The sequence below is a fragment of the Nesoenas mayeri genome (genome assembly GCF_963082525.1).
Source record: "Nesoenas mayeri genome assembly, chromosome: 6".
Taxonomy (NCBI): Eukaryota; Metazoa; Chordata; class Aves; order Columbiformes; family Columbidae; genus Nesoenas; species Nesoenas mayeri.
Window position 1 is genome coordinate 26,450,373 of NC_137545.1, and position 26,945 is coordinate 26,477,317.

The window sequence follows — 26,945 nt, forward strand, 5'->3', positions numbered from 1 at the left end:
TCTCCTCCAGCTCTTAAAAAATATCTTAGCAAACATTTCAATCAGTCATTAAAAACCTTGTTAAAATATGCAATGTGTCATCAAATATGCATAGTGTACTTGTGCAAAATCTGCGGAGTGTAAATCACTGTATTACATTTGATATAGTATTAATGTAAAACATTGTAGAAAGTATTACCAATAAGAATTTTCAATTACTCTCTATGGATCGCCTCTTTCAGAGCTTGATTTTGTGTTATATCAAATACAGCAAATAAAAAAGGCAATTGAATAGCTTATTTTACACAATAGTTAAATTAAAAGCATGCCTAGAATAATAATACAGATTATATTTCAAGCAAAATTCATGCAGTTAGTAGCTGGTCTAACAAATTCATACAAGGCATTCTGCTCCAGCTAAACTGAGCGCACCCCAAGTACATTATCATTTACATACACCGGGTCAAAACCAGCAGGTACGATCCTAGGTAAACGCAAACATTTTAACGTGTCAGTAAACATTTGTTTAACAAATACACAGGTGCACCTCTAATAATAATAATCTAAATATATATATAATAGCAATAATGTGACCTACCGACAGGAAATAGCCTTTCTTATTTCTGCAGTCCCTATCTCTTCCAATCTCTCGCAGAAATAGTTATGGAATTGTAACATCCTGTCGAAATAGTTATGGACTAACATTAACCACTCACGCACAGGAGAGGATTTTGTTCAGACCTGTCACACGTTACGTATTTATTCCAGACCCGCTGGATACTCCCTCACTACATAAAATCTAGCGAAAGCCTTTTGACCAGTGGTCTGTCCGAGGGGGCTGGTGGTCCCGCAGGGGTCCCCTGGCCCCGCAGCGGAGAGACCAGAGGCAGCGGGCTCCCTGGGCGCTGCCGCCCGAGCTCCCCGCCGGGGAACGCCGCTGCGGCAGGCTCTGTTCTCTCTGGCCTTTCGGGGGGCAACGCAGCGGGACGGGCCGCGGCAGGAGGGCGGCAAGGGCCGCTTTTGCTGGCCGAGGGGGCGAGAGCTCGGAAAACATTTAATGTTTCAGACCCTTGTTCCCCCGGGTATGGGAAGCCCTGGGGTGGGCGCCGGGACAGTCCCTCACGGCGCCGTTGAGGGGTCAGCCGTGGCCCGCGGGGGGCGGAGAGGCGTGGGCGATGCGTGGAGGTACGCAGACGGCCCCGCGGCCTCCGCCGCCCGGTACAAGGCGCAGGGGAGGGCGCGCAACCCCGCCGCCCCGGCTGCCCGTTCTCCCCTGAAGGGGCCTCTCCCACCTGTAGGCCTGGGTCGCCCGCCCCTTCCAGAGGACACTGCCCTCTGCGGCCCCGCTCCGGGCAGACGGTCCCTCCACATGAGGGCCGAGGGCGCCCGCGCAGCGCGAACCGCCGCCCCGGGGGCAGCACCGTGAGCCCGACGGCAGCCGCGGGGCGGGCGCCGCTTCCCTCTGCCCCGCGAGGCCGCCGCCACGGCTTCGCGGCTCGCGCTCCCCTCCGCGCCGCCTCGCGCACCCCGCGCGAGGCGCTGCCGCCGGTGAAGGCGCTGGGCGCACAGGGGCCCCGCTCAGGTGGAGTCCCGCACCTGGACGGGGAAAGAAGGTGAGGGGCTGAATGCAGCTGAGCTGCTCAGCTGCCCCGTCAGTACCGCACAGGACGAAATCCCCGCAGCGGCTTCGCACCCACACTTCCCCCACCGAAGAATCAAGAATAAAAGTTGCCATTTACCCCAAGCACCTGCGCAGCCCGGCCCACGCAGGTGCCGTGGTTGACGCCTTTCCCACGGCCTATCGGTAAGTATGTTTTAAAGAGGGGGCAGCATCACTAGAAGGTCGGCAGGGGTGGTGCTGCCACTGTGGGGGCTTCCCTGCCGCTTCCCCGCTCCCGTGGCAACCCGCGCAGCAGGGAAGGCTGCTCCTCCGAAAGGGCATCCGCCCAGGACGCTCGGCTGTGCACCTTGCTGAACGCCGTGGAGACTTCGCCAGCGCAGCCCCCGCCCCGGGGAAGCGAGGGGAGGCTGCGGGCGGCCAGCGCTGCGCTCTTCGGCTCTGCTCCGTCAGCGAAGACGGGACCCCCACCACCGCCAGGCACCACTCCCGCCTGCAAAATGCTTTCAGGGTTTGTAAGTGTCAAAGACAGGGATAATTATAAACCTCTCAAACCCCACGGGATTTCGTGTCCCTCTTTCTCCGACTGCAAACCTCCACGCTCGGCCAGGCGTTGTGTTCACTCTCCCCTGTGCTCACCTCCCCAGAAACTGGGCGGCAGGGCCGGGTGCGGCAGGAGGGGGAGGCGGCAGGTCGCCCGGCAGCGGGGGGAGCTCCCGCCAGCCTTTCCCCTTGGCCTCACCTGATTTCCGCAAAGTGCGTTCCAACACGACGTTAATGTTTTGCCAGGTTTATTTTACCTTTTATACACAGACGATACAAACGGGCAAAAACCGAAACATTTCTCAATGGAGCATGTACTGGTATAAATTATTCAGTTCCACAGACGTAACAGAACAAATATAAAAATCACAACATTCGATTTACAGAAGAGTCAAAAATATACACACGTTTATGACCCTGAATTTCTATTAGGAAACTTCCCCGTCGAGTGTAATCTAGACTGAATATTTAGCCTGATGCATATTTCAGTTTATAATTGTTCTTTTTTCCCCATATAAAAATGCGTTAATTGTATAGATTTGCTACTCAAAATTCGAAGACTTACTATTCTGCTTCGCCGAGGGGGAATGCCTGGAGGGATATTAGTTCTCCTTCATTAATATAATAAGAGATTTACAGGAAAGATCGCTCTTATTTTCGATGTGCATTTGATTCCCCAGGAAGTCAGATCTCGGATAGCTACTTTATGAAAAAGTCAATTCCAAAACTAAATGCAGTAAAATATACAACTCACAATTCATCTTCACTGGACTACACTATGGTTACCAACAATTCAGTCGTCTATATCTTTTTTTTTTTTTTTTTTTTTAGATTATTCATTACAAAGATTTACAGCAATATAAAGAAGAGGGGAAAACTGCAAAGAAATTTGAACAGAGTTTGTCAGCATATTTGGCACCTGCAGGGACCAGTAATGGATTTGGCACTTGGGGGCTGGGGAGGGGGGGAGGAATACCACAAAAATAATAATATTGCTGATGTCGAGCTATTCCTTTTAAAGAAAAATACAGAGGCAGTTAATTTCGCTTTTGGAAGGCGTCATGCTACTTTAATCGACTTTCCTACGAGACGTATTTCTGTTCTTTTGAAGGGAAAGCTCAGCTACTCCTTAGCTGTGTTAGCCCAGGGCACAGCGTAATTATTTCATGCGAAGAATTGCAGAGAAAGTGAGAAACCCATTACTCGCTGCTACAGCTATGGACCACTCTACATTTCCAGAGGCATTTAGGAAAAGTGTTTACCTGGGGAGGGGCAGGGGGGAGAGGGAGCAAAAGGGGCAGTGGGGTGTAAAGAAATTTAAACAGGATCTAACTTTTGTGACTTAACAATGAAAACAAAATAAATTCAAACAAATAAGAAAGAGAACCAAAGAAAAGTAATCGGTTACAATAAATTAAATACTATGTACAGGCATTTCACAGGCTCTTTTCCCCCACTATTACTGTTATCCCCTAGTATCCATCCGTGGTAAGAGGAAGGAAGCGCTGTATGGTTTGAGAGAGTCTAAGCATCCTACTTATCAGTGGGTTTCGGAGCGGCGGCGCCCCCGCGCCCCCGGGGCGCCGCTGTGCCGGCCGGGGAGCGGGGCGGGGGCGCGGCGGCAGGCGCAGCTCTGCCTCCCTGCCTGCCGGGCCGGGGGTACGGATGGGGTAGCTAGGGGCGGGGGTCAGTGCGCTAACGCGGAGGAGTTATTGTGCAAAAGGACGGCGGGCCCGGGCGGGCCGCGCCTAGCTGTGCGAGTAGAAGCCGTAGTAGCCGATGTCCTTGGCGCAGGTCTTTTCGCAGTCCCGCTGAGTGAGCACCTCGCTCTTGAGGGGCGAGGAGCTTTCGGACACCGGGGTGTCCGAGGGGGAGATCCGCCTCCTTTTGGCCTGCTCGTAAATCCCAGAATCGGTGGAGTCGATGGACTTAATGGACGACGGCGTCTCGATCCAGCTGGAGTCGGACAAATCTTTGGGCTTGGAGTCCTCGGCGCCCGGCAAGGGGGACCGCTCGGGGGCCAGGCTCTCCGCCTCCTCCCCGAGGTAGGGGTTGCCGGCGGCCATGCGCGCCGCCGCCGCGCTGTTGGGCCAGCAGGAGAGCACGGAGCCCGACTTGCTGCAGTACTGCGGGGGGCTGCGGGCCCCCCAGCCCGAGGGGTCGGCGTAGTAGCCCAGGGGCCGCCCGGCGCAGCCAGCAGCCTGCAGAGGCAGCGCCTTGACGCCGGCGGCCGCGTAGGAAAGCAGCGTGGCCGCGTTGCCGGCGAAGTCGGTGGCCGTGTCGTAGGCGGAGGCGGCGAAGTCGAGGCGGTTGTTGGCGGGGGCGACGAACCAGCGCTGCGGCGAGGGGGCCCCCGGGTCCTCGGCTTGCTGTGGGGAGAGCAGCCCGTTGGTGTGGGGCACGCTGCGGTCGGCGCCGGGCCCCGGGCCGGCTCCTGCCCCGGGGTGGAAGCGGGACTTGGCGTAGTTACTCACGAACTGGTCCTGGAGGAAGGAGCCGGCCATGGCGTAACGGGCCCCGGGCACAATCTGCGAGCGGGGCGAGTCGTTGGGGGAAGGCGTCAGCCGGTCCATGTCGCAGCCCGTATAGATCCTGCCCAAGAGAAAGAGAGAAAGCTGGGTGTCCGCTACGGCCTCTTCAGCGCGGCACCCGGCCGGCCACAGCCCTTGGGAGAGACAGGACAGCGGGACCGCTCCTGCCCTGTCCGGGAGGCTGCGCTCCCTCTCTGGGCTCGGCCTCCGGCGCCAGGAGGGCTGAGGGCCTTAACAAGGGAAAGGGAGGATGGGGTAAGACATGGAGAGCAAATTTTTCGGAACCGCTGGGCTGATCATTGACAGGGCCAAGATTTCTTGCTCCCGTCAGAGCCCGGCATCCCAACGGCGTGAAATCCGTGCGATGACACATCGACCGGTCCCGCCATATGCGCAACAGGCAGCCCGGTCATTTGTCGCGAACAGCATGAATGGCAGACTACGGAATTGTATCGGCTGTTTAACACTTATTATTGGGAGTCACAGACGAACCATCAACATTTTACCGAGTTTAAATTAAGCTAATGTTTAAACACCTACTGTAGGAAATGTAAAGCCAGACACATCCAGTGTTCCCTGCGTGGCCTATATATAATTCTCTCATGCTGGGCTGCAATTTGCGATTATAAAAACTTTAATGGATGAATAACTACTATATGTATTTAATTCAGGCTAAAACTGTGCTTTAATTAACCCTCCACGCCTCCTGGAATTTCTTATCCAAAATAAACTTGGCCCTTAAACAAATTCAACGTGCTAGACAACATTGAAGCTTCCCCCTCCCCCCCATCTCCTTCCAAGTGACGCCCTATAAAGTTTTTTTCCTATTAAAAAGAGAACAAGCACTAGTGGCTGGGGGCAAAGGCCACGCAGTCCTTCTAAAGGCCGCGCATCTTCCTCGCAGAGCTCCCAGAAGCGCGGGTAACCACCGCAGCCGCCCTTTGGGGAACCGGCGACCTCCGTTCCTCCCGTTTGGGCCCGGCTCCCCTAGCACAGCCACCGCGACCCGCGCACGACGGGGAGAGCGGCCACACCACTGGCCTGTTTCCCCGAAGACAGCCGCTGCTCGGCTCCGGGCCGCCTCTCACTAGTTCAGGCCTCGGCGTCGTTTCCACCCTTGGACTGAAATCCTGCCGCTGGGGGATTCTGAACCTCTGTGAGAGCTGAGGGAGGTTTAAGCAGGTGCTGAAGCTACGCACGGGCTTAGGCGCCCTAAGTAACGCCGCTCCCTGCCTATCTGTAGAGAGGAAAAAATTTTCCCCTCTCAAAGCCGGAACCGCGTCCCGCAGACCCGGAGCTTGCAGGAGGCAGGTGAGCTCCAAGGCCGCCCGCCCCCCCGGGGCATGTGGGCCGCCCTGCGCCCGCCACCTCCCTCTGGTCCGGCCCGGGCTGGGCAGGAGGATGCCGGGCGGGCCGTTACCCTGGCAGAGGGAAGCCGTTGCCGTCAGCGCCTGGCGGGACAGGATGTCCCCATTTGAATCCCGAGGGCCAGGAAAAGTGGCGGGCAAGGGGGAACACACGGGTTGGCGCCCCCCGGGATGGCACCAGCCGCAGCCCTCGCAGGGAGCACGGCAGGACCGGTCAAACTGCTGTGCCTGAGAACAGGCGGACTCGAGGCGAATGGGCAGAGGCAGCACGGGGACAAACCGCAATTAAAACTTCGGAGGTTTTAGCTCCACCCCGAAGCAAGAGGAAAAATATTCCAACTCCAGAGAAGCACAAAACGAAACGGAGAAATTTTCCTCCGGACACTGGCTTTGCGGAGCCCGGGATTATTCAAAGCCGGCAGGTTGCTCGGGTGCTTCTTTGGGAGCCCTTGCGCGCAAGTAAAACGGGAACTTGGAAAGGGGCGCAAAGATACGTGCCAGGAAAAAACACCAACAAAACCACCGCAAGTGCCAAAGCAAAGTGTGGGCTCAGCTGCGGACAGCGCGGCCCCCGGGCGCGGAAAAGGCCGCAGGCTGCGCGGAGCCCCACAGCAGGTACAGCCCTCCGAACCCGCGGCGCTGCCAGGGGAGCTTAAGGGTGCCTCACCCCACAGGACTCTGGAAGAGCCCGGCGTCACACATTTCGGTGTGAAATAAAGCTAACCCGCGCCCCAAAGCTTCCCCCAATGACATGTGTGTGCAGACGGCAGAAGGTTAATAAAAATCCGATTTACTTACGTGTCATAATTGTCTCGGAAGCCTTTTGCGAAAGGGTTGTGGTCTATTTTCAGCTGTGTGATCTAGAGAAAGAGAGGATCAGAGCCCACATTATGAAAGCCTGAAAAATAAACCCTACTGCAACCAACACATTTTTTAAAGGATCAAGCTTTACTCTAGTCGAATTGCCATTTAAAACGTGAAAAATAAAGCTTTGGCATGCTTACAGATATCACAGTCTAATATTTAGATTTATTTTATTGTAAAAAGTACGATAAAAAAGAATATTTAACACCGTGTCTGGAGACCTGTCAGTATTCCTACTGCATGGGTATGAATATTTTTAAATTCAAAAATTAGGCAAAACATACCGCAGAACCGTAGCTAAGAGTTTACATTTGCATCGAGCAAAATAATTAAAGCAAGAATGTGGACTGAACATATGTCATTTGAAAAAGGGGGCACCAGTCTGTAGCAAAGCCAGACCACTCCGAAACGTAGCCAGGCGTTAACGAGCTTTTAATTTGAGGAAGTTGCTCCGTCACCCCCGGCGCAATCAATGAGGTTGTTAATTGATCTTTGCAGACTTAAAGCTTACGCTAACAGCTTAACAGCTAACTGAGCTGTTTCCGACTGGAACATAAGCGCCGCGGATGAACGCCCGGCTGCGGCCGGAGCGGCAGGGCCGCCGGCGGGGGTTCCGCCTGGCCCGGCGGGGAGGGCAGCGCGGCGGTGGACGCGGGGCTCCCGGGGCAAACGCAGAGCGCACTCGGGGCTCACAGTTCAGCAGCCTCGGCCCGGGCACAGGTAGAGAGATAAGGAGCCTCATCCCCTGGCGCCGGAGAAACGGGGCGGGAAGGGAGGGCAGGGGCCGGGCCGGTTAAGCCTCAGCGGGGTGCCCTGCAGGGAGCGCGGGCGACCGCGAACGAGATAAACCAGGTAGCTCTTTACATCGGTGTTTTGGTAGGCGGTGACTGCTATGAACTGGGTCTCGGGGAAGGTGAAGGTCTGCACTCTGCCCGGCTGGTTGGTGTCCTCCGTCCCGTCTTCGTTCACCTCCACAACATGCAAGCGGGGCTGGTACTTGTGGAGGGACTGCAAAACCACCATCTGTCAGGCAGAGGAAAAGGAGGGAGGGGGCCGCGGGAAGAGGAGGAAATTAGAGCGAGAAGGACGGGGAAGAGCGATGCCCGCGGGCAGCGAGGCATGGCGCGCCTTCCCGGGACCCCGCCGCCACCTCCCCAGGACGTCTAACGGGCTCTCCCGGCCACACTGGGCAGCGGTGTGAGCCTCGGCAATATGCTCGAGATCGACGAGGCCCACGGTAAAATAAATGGGAGGGTTTTCCCCCATCACCACTTTCTTATATTCACCTAACGACACGGTCTGAAAAAATATTTCCGGTCGGAAATATGAAGATTTTGTCTGAAGCAGGAAAAGTCTGAGAGAGCGACTGCGTTTCTCCAACTGACCTGCCCGTTGTTGTTTGATGCTCCTTTATTGTTTGTAAGTTTTAGTTTCCCAAATGAGATTTCCTGGCGCATCCAGTGGGCTCCCGTGTTGGGGGAGTCGGGGTGCATATACACCCGGTTTCCTAAGCAAAACAACAAAAATAAACCACAACCACATCACAGTTCTCGCATACACCCCGGTTCTGCCACTGCAGCAGCACACGACATGAAAGGAACCCTTTAAAGTTACCAATATTTTACTGCCGAAACTACCTTCATTTTAACCGAGGATTAAAACAGCGTTTTCTGAACACCTTTTCTTATCCTCTCCCCTCTTTCTTTTTTTTAAGCATCATTGGCCCATTCTCGTTTAAGAAGTCGCCAGAGCCAGTCTACAAAAGCTTTAATTAATCATTCTCACCTACATATGTGTCAGGAAAAGTGTTAATTGGAGGAACTTGCCTTGTACATTGGTGTCCGCCTTGCCGCAAGGAACCCACTTGCCTCCCTGAAATCTCCAGTGATTGGGATCCGCCAAAATTACATCCACAAAAATATTGTAGTGAGCCGTGGGGTCGAGACCAGAAATATTAAAACTTAGGAAAGGGAACATGCGCCTATAAAAAATAAAAATAAAAAAAAAAAAAGAAGGAAGGAAAGCAAGCCACAGGCAGCGAGAGACATACGCGGAGGAACCAGCCCGTTGTGCTTTATCCTCACGGCTCCCGGTAGCGACTGGGAAATAAAAATCAAAAGAAACTCCCTCCCCGAAGCGTCGAGCTTTCCGCGGGGAAGGGATGCGGACAGCGGGCGCGGGGATGTGCGGGGAGGCAGGAGCGCTGCCCCGGCGGGGACCGGCACGGCGCGGGCAGGCACCGGCGCAGGGGCCCCGGCGGCGGGCGGGCGGGCGGCTCCCCCGGGGTGGCGGAGGCTCCGGGCGGCTCCGCCGGCGGCTCAGCCCCGGCGAGGGTCCGCGCGGTGGCTTACCTCCCCTGCTTCGTGATGATCATCTCCGTCTGGTGCCGGTGAAATTTCAGCCAGAGTGGCCTGTTGCACAGGTAGACCTGAGCCTTGCCGGGAACGAGCCCCGGCTGGGTGGAGGAGAACTGGTAGAAAGGTGCCCCTTGGTAGGAATGGCCATACTGTTGGGGGTAAGGGTAGCCCGCCGTGGGGTAGCCTTGTGGAGAAGAGTTGGACAGGAGGCTGTTATAAGCTCCGTTGGTGATCACAGGATGGTGAGCCATGTAGCGGCTGGGGCTGGCGATGGAGAAGGCTGGATGAGCAGGTCCATGCTGGCTGGGGTACGGGAACATGGTACTAGGAGCAGAAGCAGCAGACTGGGGCTGGCTGGACTGAGAGAGCAGATAGCGATCTGCAGCAGATCCATCGAAACTGTGACGAAGCTCAGAGACCCCGTCCAAGACGGGAGAGAGTTTATTTCTCTGGACGTCCCCTGGTGTGTCCTTGGAGTCAGGAAAATTGTCTGTATCTGACTGATTCGTCATCCCCCTGGTAATTTTTTTCAAAGGTGAACTTCTCTCCAGGTTGTCAGTGGTCGAGATAATGGGATGATCATGCAAGGCAAGCTCAGATCCGCCTGCATGTGGGTAACTGCTGCTCACATTGAGAAATTTCTTGGAGAGCATGATAGAGGGAGAAAGACAATGCTCCAGCTGCATAGCTCTAGCACCACAGTAATAACCCTTCAGTCCCTGGATCTGAAAGGGCTCCTTCGTATCAGAAGCTAGACATCCTGGGACCCTCACTAGACAGAAAGCACTTCATCCACCAAATGCTTCCCAAACGTTTGATTTACTTTTTTTTTTTTTTTTTTTTCTTTCCTCCCCTTCCCTGGGAGAAGAGATTGGCCAATTGACACTATGCAGCAATCAGGAAAGACTCACTTTTGATCTTGCTGCTTGTGGAGAGGATGAAACGGCTTCTGCCATTGGTTAACCGCTGACAGTAATTTAATTAGATAGACATTAATTAGGATAATCACCTGGCTCCTGGTCGCGACGATCATGGCAAATTGAAGGAGATGATTTTATTGTGAGATAGAAGGGGGAGGGGAAGGGAAGAGTGTGTTTGCTGTAAGAGCTCATTATTATATGACCTTTCCAGAGATTGGTTTTTTTTACTATGGCTGGGAAACAAATCAAAACCCCTGCGATTCCCCAAATATTGCACGGTGTGCCCCGGTTTTGTGTGTTAGGGAGGAGACCGTGTGCTGTGCTGGGGGCCTCGGGGACGGGCGGCGAGGGGCAGCGCTGGGCTGAGCGCCCGCTGCCCCGGGCTCACCTCTGCGACGAGCGTCCTCTTGTGCAGCGCGCAGCCCCTCGCCCCAGCTCCCGTGAGCGACCCCCCTTCCCAGCCGGGCCTGCTTCGCGGGGGAAAATACACTCTCCGTCTCCCTGACAGCGGCCGCGTATCATTTCTTTTAAGTTCTGAAATAATCATAAGCCGCGCAGCCCAAGTGCCCTAATGTATTTGCCGCGATGTTTACGGATTCTTTAGTAAATAAATATTTTATCTGGAAGCCGTAGTGCAGGAGATTATCAGCAGAACAGCGTGGAAGGCATCCATCCACCCAGCCGGCTCTGGATTACTTTCCACCCGATGCCTGCTTTCCCTCAGTGACTCAGTCCCCTCGGCACCGCCAGTAGGGGAGAGAGCTTTTGTGATAGATTTGTCATGAGCCGCGGCTCGGGCGGCAGCTTTCGGACAGGAGCGGAGGAGCCCAAACCACTACGGCGCTGCAGCAGGAGCCGCCGATACCCTCTGCCCGGGGCGTCTCCGCAAGAACCGGAGCCCCGGCCGTGGCGGGAGCGGCGGCCCCACGGGGACTGAGCGCGGGTGGCCGGGGCGGCGCGGCGAGGTGGGGGCCCGTGCACCTCCGGGGAGGGGCTGTGCCCGCTGGGGAGCCCCCTTGGCGGGAGGGACCGGCCGCCGGGTCCCGCAGCGTGTCCACGAGAGCCTCGGGCTAATTGGAAGCGGGACCCTCCAAGGCGTGAAGATGCGCCCGGAGAGCTCGGAGGACTCGCTTGCCACAGCATCAGCCCCAATTTCCCTTCCTAGGCAAGCCCGTGAGTTTTTAAAAGCACCGTGGGATTTTTTTGCCTTTTTAAAGTTTTTTTTAATTTTTTTAAAAATTTTTTTTCCCCGAGGACGAGCTCGCTCCCTTCTCTTTTTCTTAGTGTTTTCCCCTTAGCGGTTTGGAACTTCAGGTATTTTACTGATCGTGTCTCTTTCCAGGTGATACCAGCAGCCAGCTTCAAAGTCCACTATTAATGCAGCCTGGACCACTACATAACAAAACCAAGACCAGCATGTAATCGACTAAAGCCAGACTGAAACTTTGAAAACTAAAAACCAGGGATGACTAGAACCAGGATGACGTATCAGAACGCATATTTCTATGTTTTCCAATCCCACTGCCATTTATCTTTCTGTTACTTAACCGTGAGTTAGTCTGGTTATTTGGTCTTTCCTAGAAGCCAACATCCACACACTCTCTGCAAGGAAATTATTCTAAGGAAATAATTTATGAAGGAAAAAGCAAGCAGTTCACTGTTTTACACAGTTGGGTGGTACAGCGCATACAACTTTCCATACTACGCCTTCTCCTTTCAGTGCTAAGAAAACAGTTTTATTAGTATCAGTTCTAACTACTTTCTGACACTTTTTTTTGCCAGCGTGCTTATCCTCCCCTTTCCCTGCTTGAAACGACAGAAAGGTAATGGACTTATATAGGCAGGAGATGGTTCAAAACGCAGATAAACCCTGGGAAATGCTGCCCTGAGTTACAGAGCTACACCCATCTATCTAGATGCAGAGCCGCAATGAATTCAGTGGTACACTGCCAATCACATGGAAGTGCTAATATATGCCAAAAATCCTCAGTGCACAACTCCTAAACTGGTATAACAGGGGAATATGCAATGGCAGGTGGTGTTATAGAACCATTACAGAAAGAAGGAGAGACGTTTGCTAATACAATGTGCCCATCCTTCATGGTGACAGGTGACGAGGGGTCAAGCTGCTAATGAAGGTCTGCTCCATTGCGGCTGAAGGCTCAGAGGTGGCTGCTTGAAAACCTCTTTCTTCCTCCAAGATGGTGCACAGGCTGCTGCTATTCAGGTTACTGCATGCAAATATTCTCCTTAATCCTCTGTGTAGCTCCTAAAGCACTGGACAAAAATGAGGAAAGATGCTCCAAAAAATAGCCTTTTGATTATGCATTTATTAACGAAACATCATAGTAAATTAAAATTGTGCCTCCAAGTCAAACTGAGGAGTGGATAGAAAGCAGGATACCTTAGCACAAGTTTATACTCCAGGAGATCTGCATCTCCAACAGATTCTCTTCAGCTACCCTCTGCAATATGTACATTTGTCAAAATTCATTTAGAATATGCAAGACTTGCTGGTTTGCCTCCCTGCTTACATCGTCCCTTCCCGCTTGCATACTCTGCAGCACTGCAATAGCTTCTCTCCTGTTCTGCAGTGCCATGTTACCCACGACCTGCCAAACTGTGCCTCTCTCATGGTGTCACACGTGTGTGGGAGCAGAGAGCGGTGGGATGCAGAGCCCTGCTGGCAGACAAGCCCTGGGCCAGGTCCGCACATCTCCTCCTGTCCCATCTCACCCCAGGCTGCAGCCGTGTGTGCAAACATCAGGCAAGGCCCACAGCCAGCCTTCCTCAGCAACACACAGGTTTTCAGTGCAAATCGCCAGAACGCACTTCCATTTAACTATACGCAGGCAAATGTGGTTTGGTATCTCTCCATTTTCCCAGTTTGATATTCTACTGCCTACTGTGGGGGCAGAGGGAAGGCCATAAGGAGGGCAGCTGCAAAAATCTGCATGTTTCCCTCTGAAGTAAGTGCATGCTAAATATACTTTGAGAGTTATTCTATAACAGTAAATTAGAAGGCCTAAATAAGAAATTCCAAACAAAAGACAAACCTTTGAACGGTAATGAATAAGTAAATAGAAAATTACTGGGCATGAAGTGTAAAATAAGACAATTTTATCGGCTGTTTCTTTACTATGCAAGTGAGAAGTCAAATCACTTTAAAAAATAACCTTCAGCACAAAAAGATTTATCTAGTTTCAAAATGTTTGCCTGCTACAATTGTTTCTACTGAAAAAAAAATCCATTAAACAACATACTCTGAGTGACACCGAGAGAGAATAGTTCTGCCCAGACAAAAGAATTGAATAAGACCAAGTACCATACTTAAAAAAATCACAACCCAACCAGCCCCCTGCCCAAAGCCACTCCCCAAACTCAGTTATTTGGCTTTGCCTGCTTAAAACCAAGCAGCAAACCCACCTGCCCTCCTGTGACTGTTTCCCTCTCTAGTCAGTGGAAACAGTTTTCAATGTCATATTTCGGTTGGGACTTTTTCCATATACTCATATATGTGGACATGCATGTACATTCGCTTTTGCAGGAGGGAGGGTTCATGTAACCTAAACCAGCCTCCATCACTTTAATGTTTATTCTCAGAATACTGCTATTTATGACACCACTTGTGAGAGTTGTGTCATTCAGCTATCAGCATAACTGAATTCATTTTCTTAAGGTCAATTGTCTTCCATGGATATTAGGATTTGAATAACATCAAAAGGAAGCTGGCAGGGGAATTGTCAGCATTTTGGTTTTTGTGCATCCCCAGAATTCAGTGATTTTTTTTTAGTCTCAATGAGAGTATCTGGTAATCAATGGAAGCCAAATCTCATAAGATAATTTTTGCTGTCCTGGCAATTAATATCTCAGCAGTTTTACAGTGGGTAGAAATAAACCTTCCCAACACTTTTGCTACACTGTTAATTCTTGCTGTCCTTTCTCAAGAAAGGTTTTCCAGAACTTGAATGGTTTGTAAATGTATTTTTATTATGTTGCAACAATCAAAATATATATGTACTACTGATTATCCCCCCAATATTAAATGAAAATGTAATACATTTTTTCCCACATTGTGTTCTTGAATGCTTTGGAATCTGTGAAGACCCTGACATAAAGAAAATTAAGCAACTGCACAATTAGAGACTGAAAGGTGTTATAGTGCTGCACTTACATTGCAAATGAAGTCAGATGTCTCTGCTTAATCAAATATAGCCTCAACAGTCTCTGTTTTGTGAGTATTAGAAACAATAAACAAATATACACAGAAAGCACCACAAACAGTAAATCAGTTATTTAAATACAACTGTATCCAACATAGCAGCTAAACACTGGACAATGTTTGAGGTCATCAGCACATCCACATGCTCTTCTAAATGACGCTTGGGATCCTGAAATACAAAGGATGCCATGAGAGAAATGATGGAAACACATCTCTGAAGGATTTCATTTACTTCAGGTCTATTTAAGACAATTGTGAGTTAAGGAACACAGGCCAGTAATGCTCCTAAATTTTCCATTCTAACAAGACCTAGCAAATGATTGCATTTCTATGAATAAGATTTTACTAGTCTATACTATCACTCAGATAAGCTGATAGGTTTAAGAAGCAAATTTCTATCCAGCATCTGAAGAGTAACCATGACAGTTGTGAATTCTAAGGACAACACACAATGTGTGGAATTTACCATGCATCTCACTAAGCCTAATATTTTAATCTTAGTTCTGGTACATTACAATTTGTTTGCAGATCTTTGTACAAATGTCTGTTCTAATCCTGTAAAGACTCAAGCATCATCTAAAAAAGTCTTTGAATAGTTGTGCTGGCTGCAAGAAAATTAGCATATTTACACCCATTAAAAATGAATAAAAGCACAACGATACGTTCACATGTTCTGAAAAACTGAATGTTAAGCCTGAGCAGTGCTCTGAAAATATACATTCCCACACACTATTACAAAATTGATGTGGGCATTTGTGGGCATCTGGATAGAACAATAACACTATTTCTGGTTCAAAACCATACTCATGCACTTCAGAATTGAGATTAGGTAATTAATCTCCAAATACTGCAAAATTATCAGGCACCTTTAAAAAAACATCTCAAACTTTACTGTAGTATTATTGTAGCATTCTTGTGTGTAAAGAAATTAAAATATGGAGGACAATAATGTGTGGGAATCATAACTTTTTTAGAAAAGAACTATTGTCAAAAACTAATGCACCCATCTAAGTTTATATAAAAGTGTACTAGAAAATCTGTGCAAGCTGTTCTTCCTAAATACTTCATTTCCAAAGGTCATACAGTTCTCCAATATTCTCTCTGTTCCTAGCAAATTATGCAATCTAATAACATAATATCCCTATTGTGATCACCTGTTTGTTTATAAAGCTTTTTTTAAAGTTGCATAAAAAACCACATGGAAATTACTTAACTGAACCATTTTGTAATGTAAAGAAAACGTAATAATTTTATCAGGATTTTTTTTTCTAAAGAACTGTATCAATTTTTTTTTCATGTATGCATAACAATTTAAACAACTAGTGAAGCTTAAGTTCTTTGAGATGACATCATAACCCTTAAAACACAACCCTTCTTACAACTGTTATTTTCTATATGTATTTATGTATGTGTAGGTGTGCATAAACTCCATTGTTCTGAATGCTACAGAAATACACGAGTGACTGAACAATAGTGCAGATGTGTTATGACATAGCTGCTAGAAGCTGACACATAAGAGCAATCCAGAATCCTTTAAATTCTTCTACTGCTACTAGCAATACAATAAATACTGGTTCTTTAAGGACACACTGAATATTTCTAAATCTATTTCTTGTTTCCATTGCCCTTCTTGAATTTGAATACAACCTTTTACAAACCTGTTTTGCTCTCCTCTCCCTCATCAAAGCACATTTCCTCCACCTTTATGTTGAAATCAAATAGTTTTCTGTCATGTCTTCTATAAAGACATTATATCCTGACATTGCAAAGGGACAGAATGAACTGAGTGGGTGTTTTCAGTTTCAGCTGTGGTCCTAGACAGTTTTCCTTCAACAAAAATACAAAGCAAAGCAGCTCACTTGCATCCGTGTATACTAGAGCTAAGCGCTGGCAGTGTGTGTTCAAGAACTGAGGACAGGGCTGAGCTGGCTCTTTAGCTATGATAATGTATCAAAAACCCACTCCCATCTTTTTTCAGTTGTTGTTTTTTAAAATCTCCAGAGTTTGGCCTTTCTGACACAGACTTGTATATCTTTATGCCTCTTACTGGAAATAAGTTTAAAAAAAACCCAACCAAACAAAACTATCAAATCTCAGCGCTGCTCCTCAGCATGCAATACAAATATTGTAAAACACAAGTTGTAGACACTCTGTCCATTACCTGAAGTCAAAAGCCTCATTCCTTACACAACAATCCTCAACAAAAATAATTTCATTGTTTGGAGTGTTGAGAATATCTTGCACATAGAACTAAAATCACCTACGCACATGTAAAAACCTTAATATTTAGAATGAACGATGCATATCATTCCACCTCACTCTAATTCATCACACCTCACCTGCTTGCCAACATTTTTTATTGCCAGCTGTTCAGGTGTCATCTTATCTTCTTCTTCAACAGCCTGTGAGAGAAACACAGAAAAGGTCAGTGTTTCAGATTCCATTTACTTTTTCCCCAAGCCACAAGATTCTCAAAATATCATTCTCTTAAAAAAAGAAAATCAAATGGTGACACATTTCAGAAAGTCCAAAGGAAAGGTACTTCAGTAATTAAAACTATGTCTGCTGAAAAGCTAAGTGTTAGTGCAAAAGATCAGGGCAAATATTCATGAATGGTTTTATTGTCAGATATTCACAAAACTGGGGGTTTTTTTTAGCAAAAATCTTGAGTGGTATCAAAAGATAGTTGAACTAGTTCAAAAAAACCCTAGTTAAACTAGTAAAGCAGAACCAAAAATAATGTTACCTACAGTGTTTCAACTGCTGGAGGTTTGATCTCAGTACATTTTTATAATGTTTAAAGTCACTTATTTTAATATATTTTTATAATGTTCTGTTGCCTTGAAACACAGTTTCTTTATAAAGTAAATCCACTAACTTAACTAGTGAATGAAATATTGAATTTTGGTTTTAAGGATTTCTAAGAAGCTAAAAAATAGCGCTTACTGAGAATGACTGACATGCTTACTACTCATAGAGTGCTTGTTGAGATCTAGTATTTATAAAAAATATTTCTAAGTGTAAGTGCCAGTATTAAAACAGTATAAGTAACTGTGATTCTTTCTTCTTACAACACCAATAATTTATTTATCTAAAAAAACCCACTGAATTGGGCTCTAAAATGTGTTCTAAATCCTATCTATCTACTGAAATGATACAAGTAAATAACCTCTATTCTGCTATTAATACACTGGTCAGGTAATTCTTGGCTGCAGGAATGAATAATACAATAAACTGTTTATTTCGATCTACAGGAATTTTATAATCTCTTCACTAAGTAAAAAATAAAAAATTGATGTGATTGCTCACAAAACACGTAATTAAATGCTTTTCTAGTTTAGGGCAAAAAGTCAGATGGCAAACCTGAAGATCCAACATGCAACTTCACAGAGAAATGATCCATAGTTGATTAATAAGAAACGAAGTCTCCACAAGGCCATTATAAGCACACTTGTGCCTAATTTAACCAAATCCTAAGAAACTCAATGCTGAAAACAGATTATACAAATCAAATAACCACCAAAGTTCAAAAGAATTCCTGCAACAATTGTTTTTTCTTACAGTCTAGTCCTTTACAAGTCATCCTGAATAAGCCTTCTTACTTCTGAAATTAAGTAAGAAACTTATTTCCTTCATAAATACAAGTAAAGTTATACTATCATTATGTGATACAAATACCTTGTTATAATTCTTAGCTAACTCTAACATCTCCTTCACTACTGTTTCATTGAGTTTGCAATGTTCACTGTAGTCCTGAAGTGTCAAACCTTCCATCCAACTCTTCTTATGCAAATTTAGCAACATCTGCAAAAAAAAACCAACCTCTTTAGAACATTCATTGCAAAATACATTAATAATACTATGAAGATCTCTTTGACAGAAAAACAATTTATACTAGTAAGAATGTAATAAAAATTACTGATCTTACAATGCTTAAACACAGGTAATACAATAATCAACTATTCTGCTAGAGCAAATGATAGATTTTGCCTAAGTTTCTAAAGATCAAAACTCTTGAACCCTAAATATGAAAATCGGGCATGGAAACCAGAGTCACATTTACTTTAACAGGAATATTTATGTTTTTCTTCTGTAATTTTTTATTTTTGCTGTAGGTTGAGAATGCACAAGTGTATTGTATTGTAGGAGAGCTAAGAAAATAACACGATAAAGTGATACAGAGTTTTGATGGTAATAAACACAGGGACCGTTAGAAATATCTGAAATGTTTTACTTGACACCTTGATGTCATGCTTGAAACACTGAAGGAATAGCTATGAAGGCAATTTCTGGATTTTAATGAATAAAGAAAACATATTTCATGGATCTTCTGCACACTTGAGTACTGTAGGGAGGACCTGAATTCAGCAAACAGTTTTAGCTTGCCTTCAATTTGCAAACATTTACGACAGACATCTTTGAGAACCCATATGCCCTGTAATTGCCATCACCTGAGCAAGAGTGCTTGTTTCACCCTGTGTACAGCTTCCAAAGAAACCCAGCTTTGGAACATATGAACTGAGTTGAAAGTTTGTGTCATAATTTGTATTAGCAAGATCTTAGTTACCGACAGAAGGAGTTGTAGGCAAACTGCATATGGACAGTTTAGCTAGGCTATCTGGATTTTAAAAATATGGTTTGGTGTGATGGGCTCCTTATCTAATACAAGAAGCGTGTACTGTTCTTAGTACAGATGGAGATAACAGATCACCACCATCACCACACAAGGGGGGTTTGAGATATGTACAAACCTGCCTTATGAAAGATGTGTGGAGATAGTTGCTGCCTCATAGATTACAGTTTCTCTAACTCAGTCAAGATTATTCTCTTACTTGCAAAGGTAATAACTTATATATGTAAAGCCATTAAAGAGAATACACACGTAAAACTTCAGAAAAAAATGGATTGGTCAAACTGTTGTATTTGAATGGAAACAACCACCTCTGGAAGCTTCTCAGACATTTCCTGAGAGAGACGGTTTTGTTGAATTAGTAGTTCTTCTCAGAAACAGTGGGGTCTTGAAACTGATAGTGTCCTAAAACAGGTTATACATTCCACAGATTCTTTTAAACTCCCTGATTTGCATGTATATTCTTCCATTATTCAAAATTGTGTGTGTTTTTAATTTTGTTTTTTTAATTACTTCTAGCCCTCTAAAAGTCAAAATTAAGTGACAAAACTATTCTAACCATTGCATCGAACTCCAACTCTGAGATTCTGAGATCAATTCATAACCCTAACGAGGCCATGAACATACTTAGCCATAGGACAGAATCTGGCCTTTTGAGAATTAACTTCTGGCGATGATAAATAAGTTTTTTTTATTGTTTTTGTTTTTCCCTTGTTTTCCTGATGGAGACTGTCAAGCTGATTTCACTTGTAACTGAGGATACTTGATACAAAAGTAACTGACAAGATTTGTTGTCGGTAAATGAAAAATATTTTTTCTGTAAATGCGTGAAGTTAAGCAGGACATCACCACTTCCTGATACTCAGTGAAGTCTTGGGGACATCCCTTCACACCAACTGGACGCACCTTCTGTCAAAGTGACTACAGCCAACAAAAACCTGAGATTCCCTGGTTATACAATCCTGCTTTGGAAAATATGGTCTTTTATCTTCAGGAATTCCAGCCTGTGTAAACGTAAGGCAGCTAGTATGTGTTTCACCTTCATCACTGAAAACTTTAAACTTTGCACAAACCTGTTAAGTGCAGAGAACAGCATGAGGACTTTACACAAAATATGTGGACAAAAATGCTGTCAAACTACTTATATGAATATTAAAATGTGATTTGGGAAGGTTTCATCATCACAATTACACACCTAAGTGCTTTCTGGAAGAGAAGACATCTACTCCAGGAGAGTTAAAATAACTGCTGAAAGTATCAGCAGTTGCAATCAGAATATAGCCACAAATCTTCTACAGTTTGTATAGCGCCCTTTGTCCTCTGAGAAAAGGCTAAAACAATTACCTTCTGTTCTAGTTCATTCTTCCTGTAGTTGATGGTGATGGAATAGTAATGTCTGTTTAGTCCATGAATTAGTGCCTGCAAAATTCAGGAAAAAGTTTGTATTAAAATTAACCACTATTGAAATGAAGAAATATTAGAAGGGAAGAGTTCATTTAAATACAGTCATCTTCAACCACCACTTAAATAAAAGAAAAAACACAAAGAAACAAATAAACAGACTATAAGTAGGTATCAAGTAAATATACCTGTTCCTATTTCTCTTTCAGTGTTTGTTAACTGACAGTTAGACTACTTCTAAACCACGGATTTTTTCACACAGTAACAACTATCATCGGAAAAAGTGGTAACTGCCTGCAAACATTTGACCGATACATATGCACAAACATATTTCTCTCAAATCCTTCCTCTCTTTATAAATTCAGTTATCACTTCTTTTAAAATATAAGGTTCTTTCTGTTACAAACAAAAGAATGTTGGCTGTTCATTTACAACCACTGCCAACATTCCCAAGTTCATTCTCTAAGGTTAAATACAGAGAGTAGCTGAAGCAGTGATTAAACACATCAGGTATGGATTAGACCACATGTATCACACCAATCTTGGATATTAAAGCTCATTTTCTAACTCTAAATGAAAAAAACTTCTCTCATTATAATTATGTCCTTTGCAAGTTTGTCCTTAAACTTGTATGTCACAATCTGAGCGACTTAGATTAGGTTAAGTGACACCTTTATGCATCTTCTATCTTGTTCATGTGCACTACATATATATATATATATATTATTTTTTTTTTTTTTTAACATTTATGATGTAAGAGTGAGTTGGATTAATATTTGGGGGGATGGTGGTATAAGAAAATTCTGTGATAAAACCTCATAATGACTAAAATTGTCTATTTTTCAAATAAAATATTACATATTAATTATACATTTAGAAATGATATATGATAAATCATACATAAAATATGCAGAATTAGTGGTAAATATTTCTTATGTTTCAGTCATTCCACCTATTTATGTTTATATATATTCTTTAGAGCTATACAGAATGAATGTGCATTTGTATCTTACACAACTTAATATCTCAGCATTCCAAAATTATCTGTATGAAAGCAGAAAATGTTCTCATACACACATTTTAAACAGATTTCTTTGCAAACACTTCTAAAAAGACACAAAACTACTTGAATGGTTACATTGATGAGAACCAGCAGCTACACATAGCCATTAATTGTGCCACCTACTATAATTTTCATTGTAAAATACAGGTTTTATAATCAAAATAATTTATAGTTGAAACTGTTAGCAATAAGTAGTTTCCACTGCCATTTTCTTATCCCACTCAAAATGATTCCATGTGAGGTTTGGGGCTTTGTGTTTAAACTCAATTGTAGATACATAGGAGTTTTCTAAAGCTCCTAAAATCTGACAAATATCTTTGCCTTCCCCCACTATCCTCTCTCTTTTCTCTCCCCTGCTGAAAGCACTCTTTTGAAAAGTGGACAAATGTAAAAAGTAAACAACTGTTCCACTTCAAACCTTAGCAGTAGTTGTAGTTTAGCCACAGCAACAGTTTAAATCAAAACCCTTAAGACACTTTTGGAGAAGAGCTTGTTCTTTGTGTGTTTTATTTCAAATGGAAACCATCATTCCAACAAGCCTTACAAATTAGATGCACAAAGAGCAAGTAAAAAAGCTGTTGATAAGGGAACACAAAAGAAACCACACACACACACAAAAAGAGAGGAGTGAAGTCAAGCCGCATCCTATTTTTATTCCTGAGATTTTAAGGGATGTCTTAAAATCCCTGCTTCTAGCCCACCCAAAACCAATATTGAATTTGCTGCTGACCTCGCCTGGCTCAGAGTTTAGAATAAAAGCAAAACACCACTGCAAGAGCTCTTGCAGTTTTATGAAGAGTATCATTTTAAACAACGATTTTTAGCTTAACAGTGACATTTGCAACAGCTCACTGTCAACTTGCAGAAAACCAACACAAACAAAAAATACCCACTCAAACAACAGAAACCCCAAACTCCCATGGCCAAAATATGCCATATTGCATGACAGTGACCTTAAAATAACGAAGCTGAACAATACTATGGGGCTTTACAGGGGAGGTCACTACAGGTGGTCCAGAAAGGCCCAGTTTGAATCAGAGTATTAGGTGCTTATCTCATATTCACCACAGTTCGCAGTTTCTACCAATTCAAAAATCACAAGTAAAACACAACAACCTCCTGAAGCAGCCACTCTTCTACTTGTCTGATTTTTTGGCTACTATTTTTATAAATAGTAAAAGGTTTCAATGCATTAGTAATGATAACCAACTGATCTCTTCAAAGATGAGGGCATGGTGATCTAGTAACTCCCATAGGACTCTTTCTTATAGCCGAAGTTCAGCCCTTATTTCGGTTCCACTATGAGTAGTGTACAGTCTTTTCCTTGGATGTTTATTTAGCAAATATTATTTCTACTGTTCAAGTAACAGCTCAAAAGAGCAGAACTTAGGCTTAATGGTTGCAAGCACACATGCCTTTTAGAATGCATAGTAAGGGGAAAAGGGCTTCTGAAGACAAAAAAGGAAAAAACACTGAGGCAGAAGAATGACACAGATAAAAGCATTAATGACTCCAGAGGATACTTGTTTCAGGACAGAAGCTATGTCTTACTAGTGAAAGTCAGCTTCAGAAATCAAACTTCAAATATTTAAGTTTGACAAATGCTTGCAAAGAAGTATAAGACAACAGGCTCAAACATTACAGTTGAAACCGATCAAACATCCTATTTATCCATTGAATCTCCCACTCCACCATTTTTCAGCAAATTGCTATATTATACAAAAATCAGACATTAATTAAGACGCAATACAAGATTAGATCTAGATTACATAATAAGCAAGAACCTATACAAGCATATAGTAGAAAGACAAGGTTATTAATGAAGAAGGAACTTTTTCCATTATTTGCTTCATAATAATTTGTCTTTAGGAAGCTGAGATTATTAACAAGCAGCAGTTTTAAAACTGCAGTACTGAAAACAGTGCCTGTCTTACATCACATGGTATGACATCAATTGTCATTTTTAAAAGTTTGCATTTCCATAAATCTGTACTTGAACCTTTGCAGTATCTACTTACACATGCATTCACATTTAGGTAGCTAATTTAAGTCTCAAATTTAAACCCTTCACATATATAACTCCATTGATGAATTATAAATGCATGCAGAAAAATGCAATAGAAAGAACAATAAACAATTCGTAGTGCACTGGCTCTAGGTACCTTTCCCTAACTTGCTGAATAAATGGTACAATTTATATGACTATCAACACTGGGTTTACCTGGATAGATGGCTTGTTTAAGTGACCCAGATTTGAAGTTGTTTGTCTTGGTTCATGTCCCAAGACCATCATATTAGCATTGATCAATCTGAAGGCATCAATAACAACCTGTAAAAACAAGATGTCAAGTCAATTCTTTTTAGAAAATGCAACTAATAGTGCCAAGCAACAGTGGACAAGGCACAATCAACTCTCATCTGTTTTTGGCCTTTATCCAGAAAATCATTTAATTATAATATTAATAAAAAAGAGTCTCCTGCTGGTTATGCTATCAGCACACTACACTACCTTGTATTGTAAGGTGACACCAATTATTACCTTTTCCATGGAGCTGTGAGTTTTATATATATGACACGACCATATAACATTGAATTTTTATGTACACGTACTCTAAGCTTCAAAGGTATGCATATGTTTGTCACCTAAATCTTATCCAATCAAAATGAATGACAGAGAGAGACTAAAACTGAAAGTGAGCACAAGCTAAGGGACTGAGTCTAAAGCCCAGTCCTGTCACATCAATTATACTATCACAATACTTGAAATGACAACAAAATTATAGCCAGCAAGAAACTTGCCCCATGTATTCCCTTCTAGTCAGATGCTTTTTGCTTCTTGTGACTACGAAAGGGTCTATAAACTGTCTGATGGATTAAAAAGTCCTTGTCAGTGTCATGCTCAGGAGTAAAAAATAGAGTAAAAGAAAACCAAGGTCATTTATGATTTAAAGGTACATGGTAGGTAGTATTCAGTGCTATTTCATTGCAAACAAAGTAAAACCATCACTGATTTTTATTCTGCTCTATGCTGAATTTGTCTATGAAAATCTTTGGAAAGAGGATTTCATGGCCCCATGCAATAAAACCCACAGCCCTATCCAACACCTATGTGAGATGAAACAGAACAGAGAACGTGCCGACAATCCTCACAAACCCACTCTTACTGGGTACTCGCTGCTACAGACTTGTATTTGCAAGATCAGATTTCCCATTTAGGCCCCAGTCTTTTAACTGGATCAGTGCATGTACAGCCTTGTACATCCACACAAATAGTCCCAGGCATCCTTTGCAGACATTTTGTCTGCATATGTTTGAGTATTCTAGTATTCTAGTTTATTAAACTAAATAGTTTAATTTTCCTTTTAACAGTTTTTCTACAAAAATTTTTAATCTCTTCCTCCTTATACTCTTGGTTGGACAAAACCAGATGCATTTATATGTCTGGTTTGACATTTTGAGAAATTAGACCAGAACCAAAATCTTTAATGCTGAGCAAACAAGAAATTAACCACTGTCACTGAAAGTCTGCAGAGAAAGCAACATCAAGTCCCCCAACTTGTTCTAACATTTTCCTCTCCATTTACACAAATATTAATAACTAAGTATATATGGAATTTATTAGGAACACTACATAAATATTTAGCTCATGTGGAAATAAAATTAATTTGCAAGTATTTTTTAACGAAATATCAAAGTGTAAACTGAAAAAAATCATATATTATCACCTGTTGTATTTACTTTTGAGACCAAACTATTTAAGTTGTGTTGAGTGACTCAGTGTCACTAAGGGCTACTTTGCCTGGACTTTCAGCTGAATGGCCAGATCCATCTGCATACATCATGCCTTAAAACTGCACGTGGAAAATGTAAAAAGAAAAAAAAAAAAATCTTCTTTATCAAAAATGTTACGTTGTGACCCAATTAAAGCCACTTAATAGTGACTTTTTTTTATTGAACAATAATAAAAACAAACCACAATTGAGATTTAATATGCAACAGAAGCATGCCATCCGATACTAATGCTACCAAAAAAAAGAATTACATTTAAAAAAACTTAATTGTCAAAAAACACCCAAAACAGCTTATATGTGTCTATACATTTTTTTGTGGCTACACAGAAACCAATAGTATTTTTCCCTTTCTATCACTATCAGATTTTTCTCCATCTCAAAACACTTGTGACAAGCTTTTGCATCCATCTCTGTGTTCTCCTTTAACCAGATGCTCTAATTGATGAACACCTGGAAATGCCCAACAATAACGAAGTGGCAATATAAATTAAAAAGTCAAGCAAAGTAAAAAATTCCACACAATTTCTCCAGAGACGAGCTACATAAGGGGGGGAAAAACCCCAAGCAAATAAAAATGTACCTTGAGAAGCAAGAACCACAAACTTGGCAATACACTGTAATCACTGCTTTATAATTTGATAATGGCCATGCTTCTACATCTAACCAAGACTGTCACTGGACAATGTTGAACTTATCCAAGAATGAAAGGCATTGCCCAGCATGGACTTGTCAGGGGACTTGAGTCATGCGAAATAAAAAGAAAACGCAAAATAAGAAACTGATTTAACTTCCTTTTGATAATAAATTCAACATTTCAGTTGGTGTTCTCAAGGTTATGTTTGGATACATTTCACATTAAAATATGAGAACTAGCTGCTAAAATATTTCGGAGTGATACTGAATAGTGCTCCAGCATCTCCATTATGACCAGAAGTAATTTTCATCATGTTTCAGGTATTACCCGCATGGGAAAGGACTGCCCGCTCTGCCTTCCTGAAGGAATGAAATGCAAGTATTTCCTAAGCAGAATGAATATCAGTCTAACCAAAAGTGCTATGAAATATTAAAATCACAAATATTAAGCATTAAAAAGGGATAAAATAGCAATTTCTACAATCTCGGAAGGTTATAAAAAGTATGTGTGTGAATGATATTCCTTGTCTCAGTTGCACTGTGACGACCAATGGTAACTAAATACTTTAACTACACTAAGATTAAAGGAATTTGCTGCTATCACTATAGCAACCAGCTTAAAGAAACTAACATGCTCAACAACCTGGAGGCTAAATTTAGACCTAATACGCAATACAAACATAAACACAACAATAAATCCTGCATATTCATTTTGGCAAAATGTAATTGCTTTTTTTCCACAGTGAGCACAAATCAGTCCCTCCTTTAGAGGATTATATCAAAATAAATTGACTCATTAATGTCCAGTGTACTAATGAGCAATGGGTGAAGTAGGTGTTAATTATGCCACAGTAAGATCCAAGAAAAAAGCCCCGGTGAGCACTTGGAGGTGCCTACAAGCTGAAGTCTGCTCTCTGCGTTTGTGTATTTTGAAGTACAGCGTGATGCAATCAGATGACAGCAACGTGGTCACCACACATCCTACGATGGAAACTTTAGACACAGTATTTTGAACAAAGAACCTCT

At 44.0% G+C, this 26,945-nt stretch overlaps 2 protein-coding genes across 2 annotated transcripts in view; both read right to left on the reverse strand.

Moving 5' to 3' along the window:
• Positions 1–3,888: 3,888 nt before the first annotated feature.
• Positions 3,889–10,299, reverse strand: TBR1 (T-box brain transcription factor 1; the record flags this gene model as incomplete). The annotated part of the gene is made up of 6 exons (XM_080346930.1): positions 9,254–10,299; positions 8,729–8,883; positions 8,288–8,409; positions 7,767–7,925; positions 6,837–6,898; positions 3,889–4,732 (listed from the first exon to the last, which is right to left on the reverse strand). Exons 1-6 carry the CDS (start codon positions 9,943–9,945, stop codon positions 3,889–3,891), a joined length of 2,034 nt encoding a protein of 677 aa, XP_080203056.1. The 5' UTR covers positions 9,946–10,299.
• Positions 10,300–14,121: 3,822 nt separating this feature from the next.
• PSMD14 (proteasome 26S subunit, non-ATPase 14) overlaps positions 14,122–26,945 on the reverse strand; it is a 46,891-nt gene continuing 34,067 nt past the window's right edge. The window contains exons 8-12 of the mRNA XM_080346842.1: positions 23,717–23,824; positions 20,376–20,450; positions 18,080–18,205; positions 16,741–16,803; positions 14,122–14,570 (exon numbers count right to left, since the gene is read on the reverse strand). Of these exons, the coding sequence (XP_080202968.1) occupies positions 14,472–14,570; positions 16,741–16,803; positions 18,080–18,205; positions 20,376–20,450; positions 23,717–23,824 (471 nt within the window). The 3' untranslated portion in view covers positions 14,122–14,471. The remainder of the gene's footprint in view (positions 14,571–16,740; positions 16,804–18,079; positions 18,206–20,375; positions 20,451–23,716; positions 23,825–26,945) is intronic.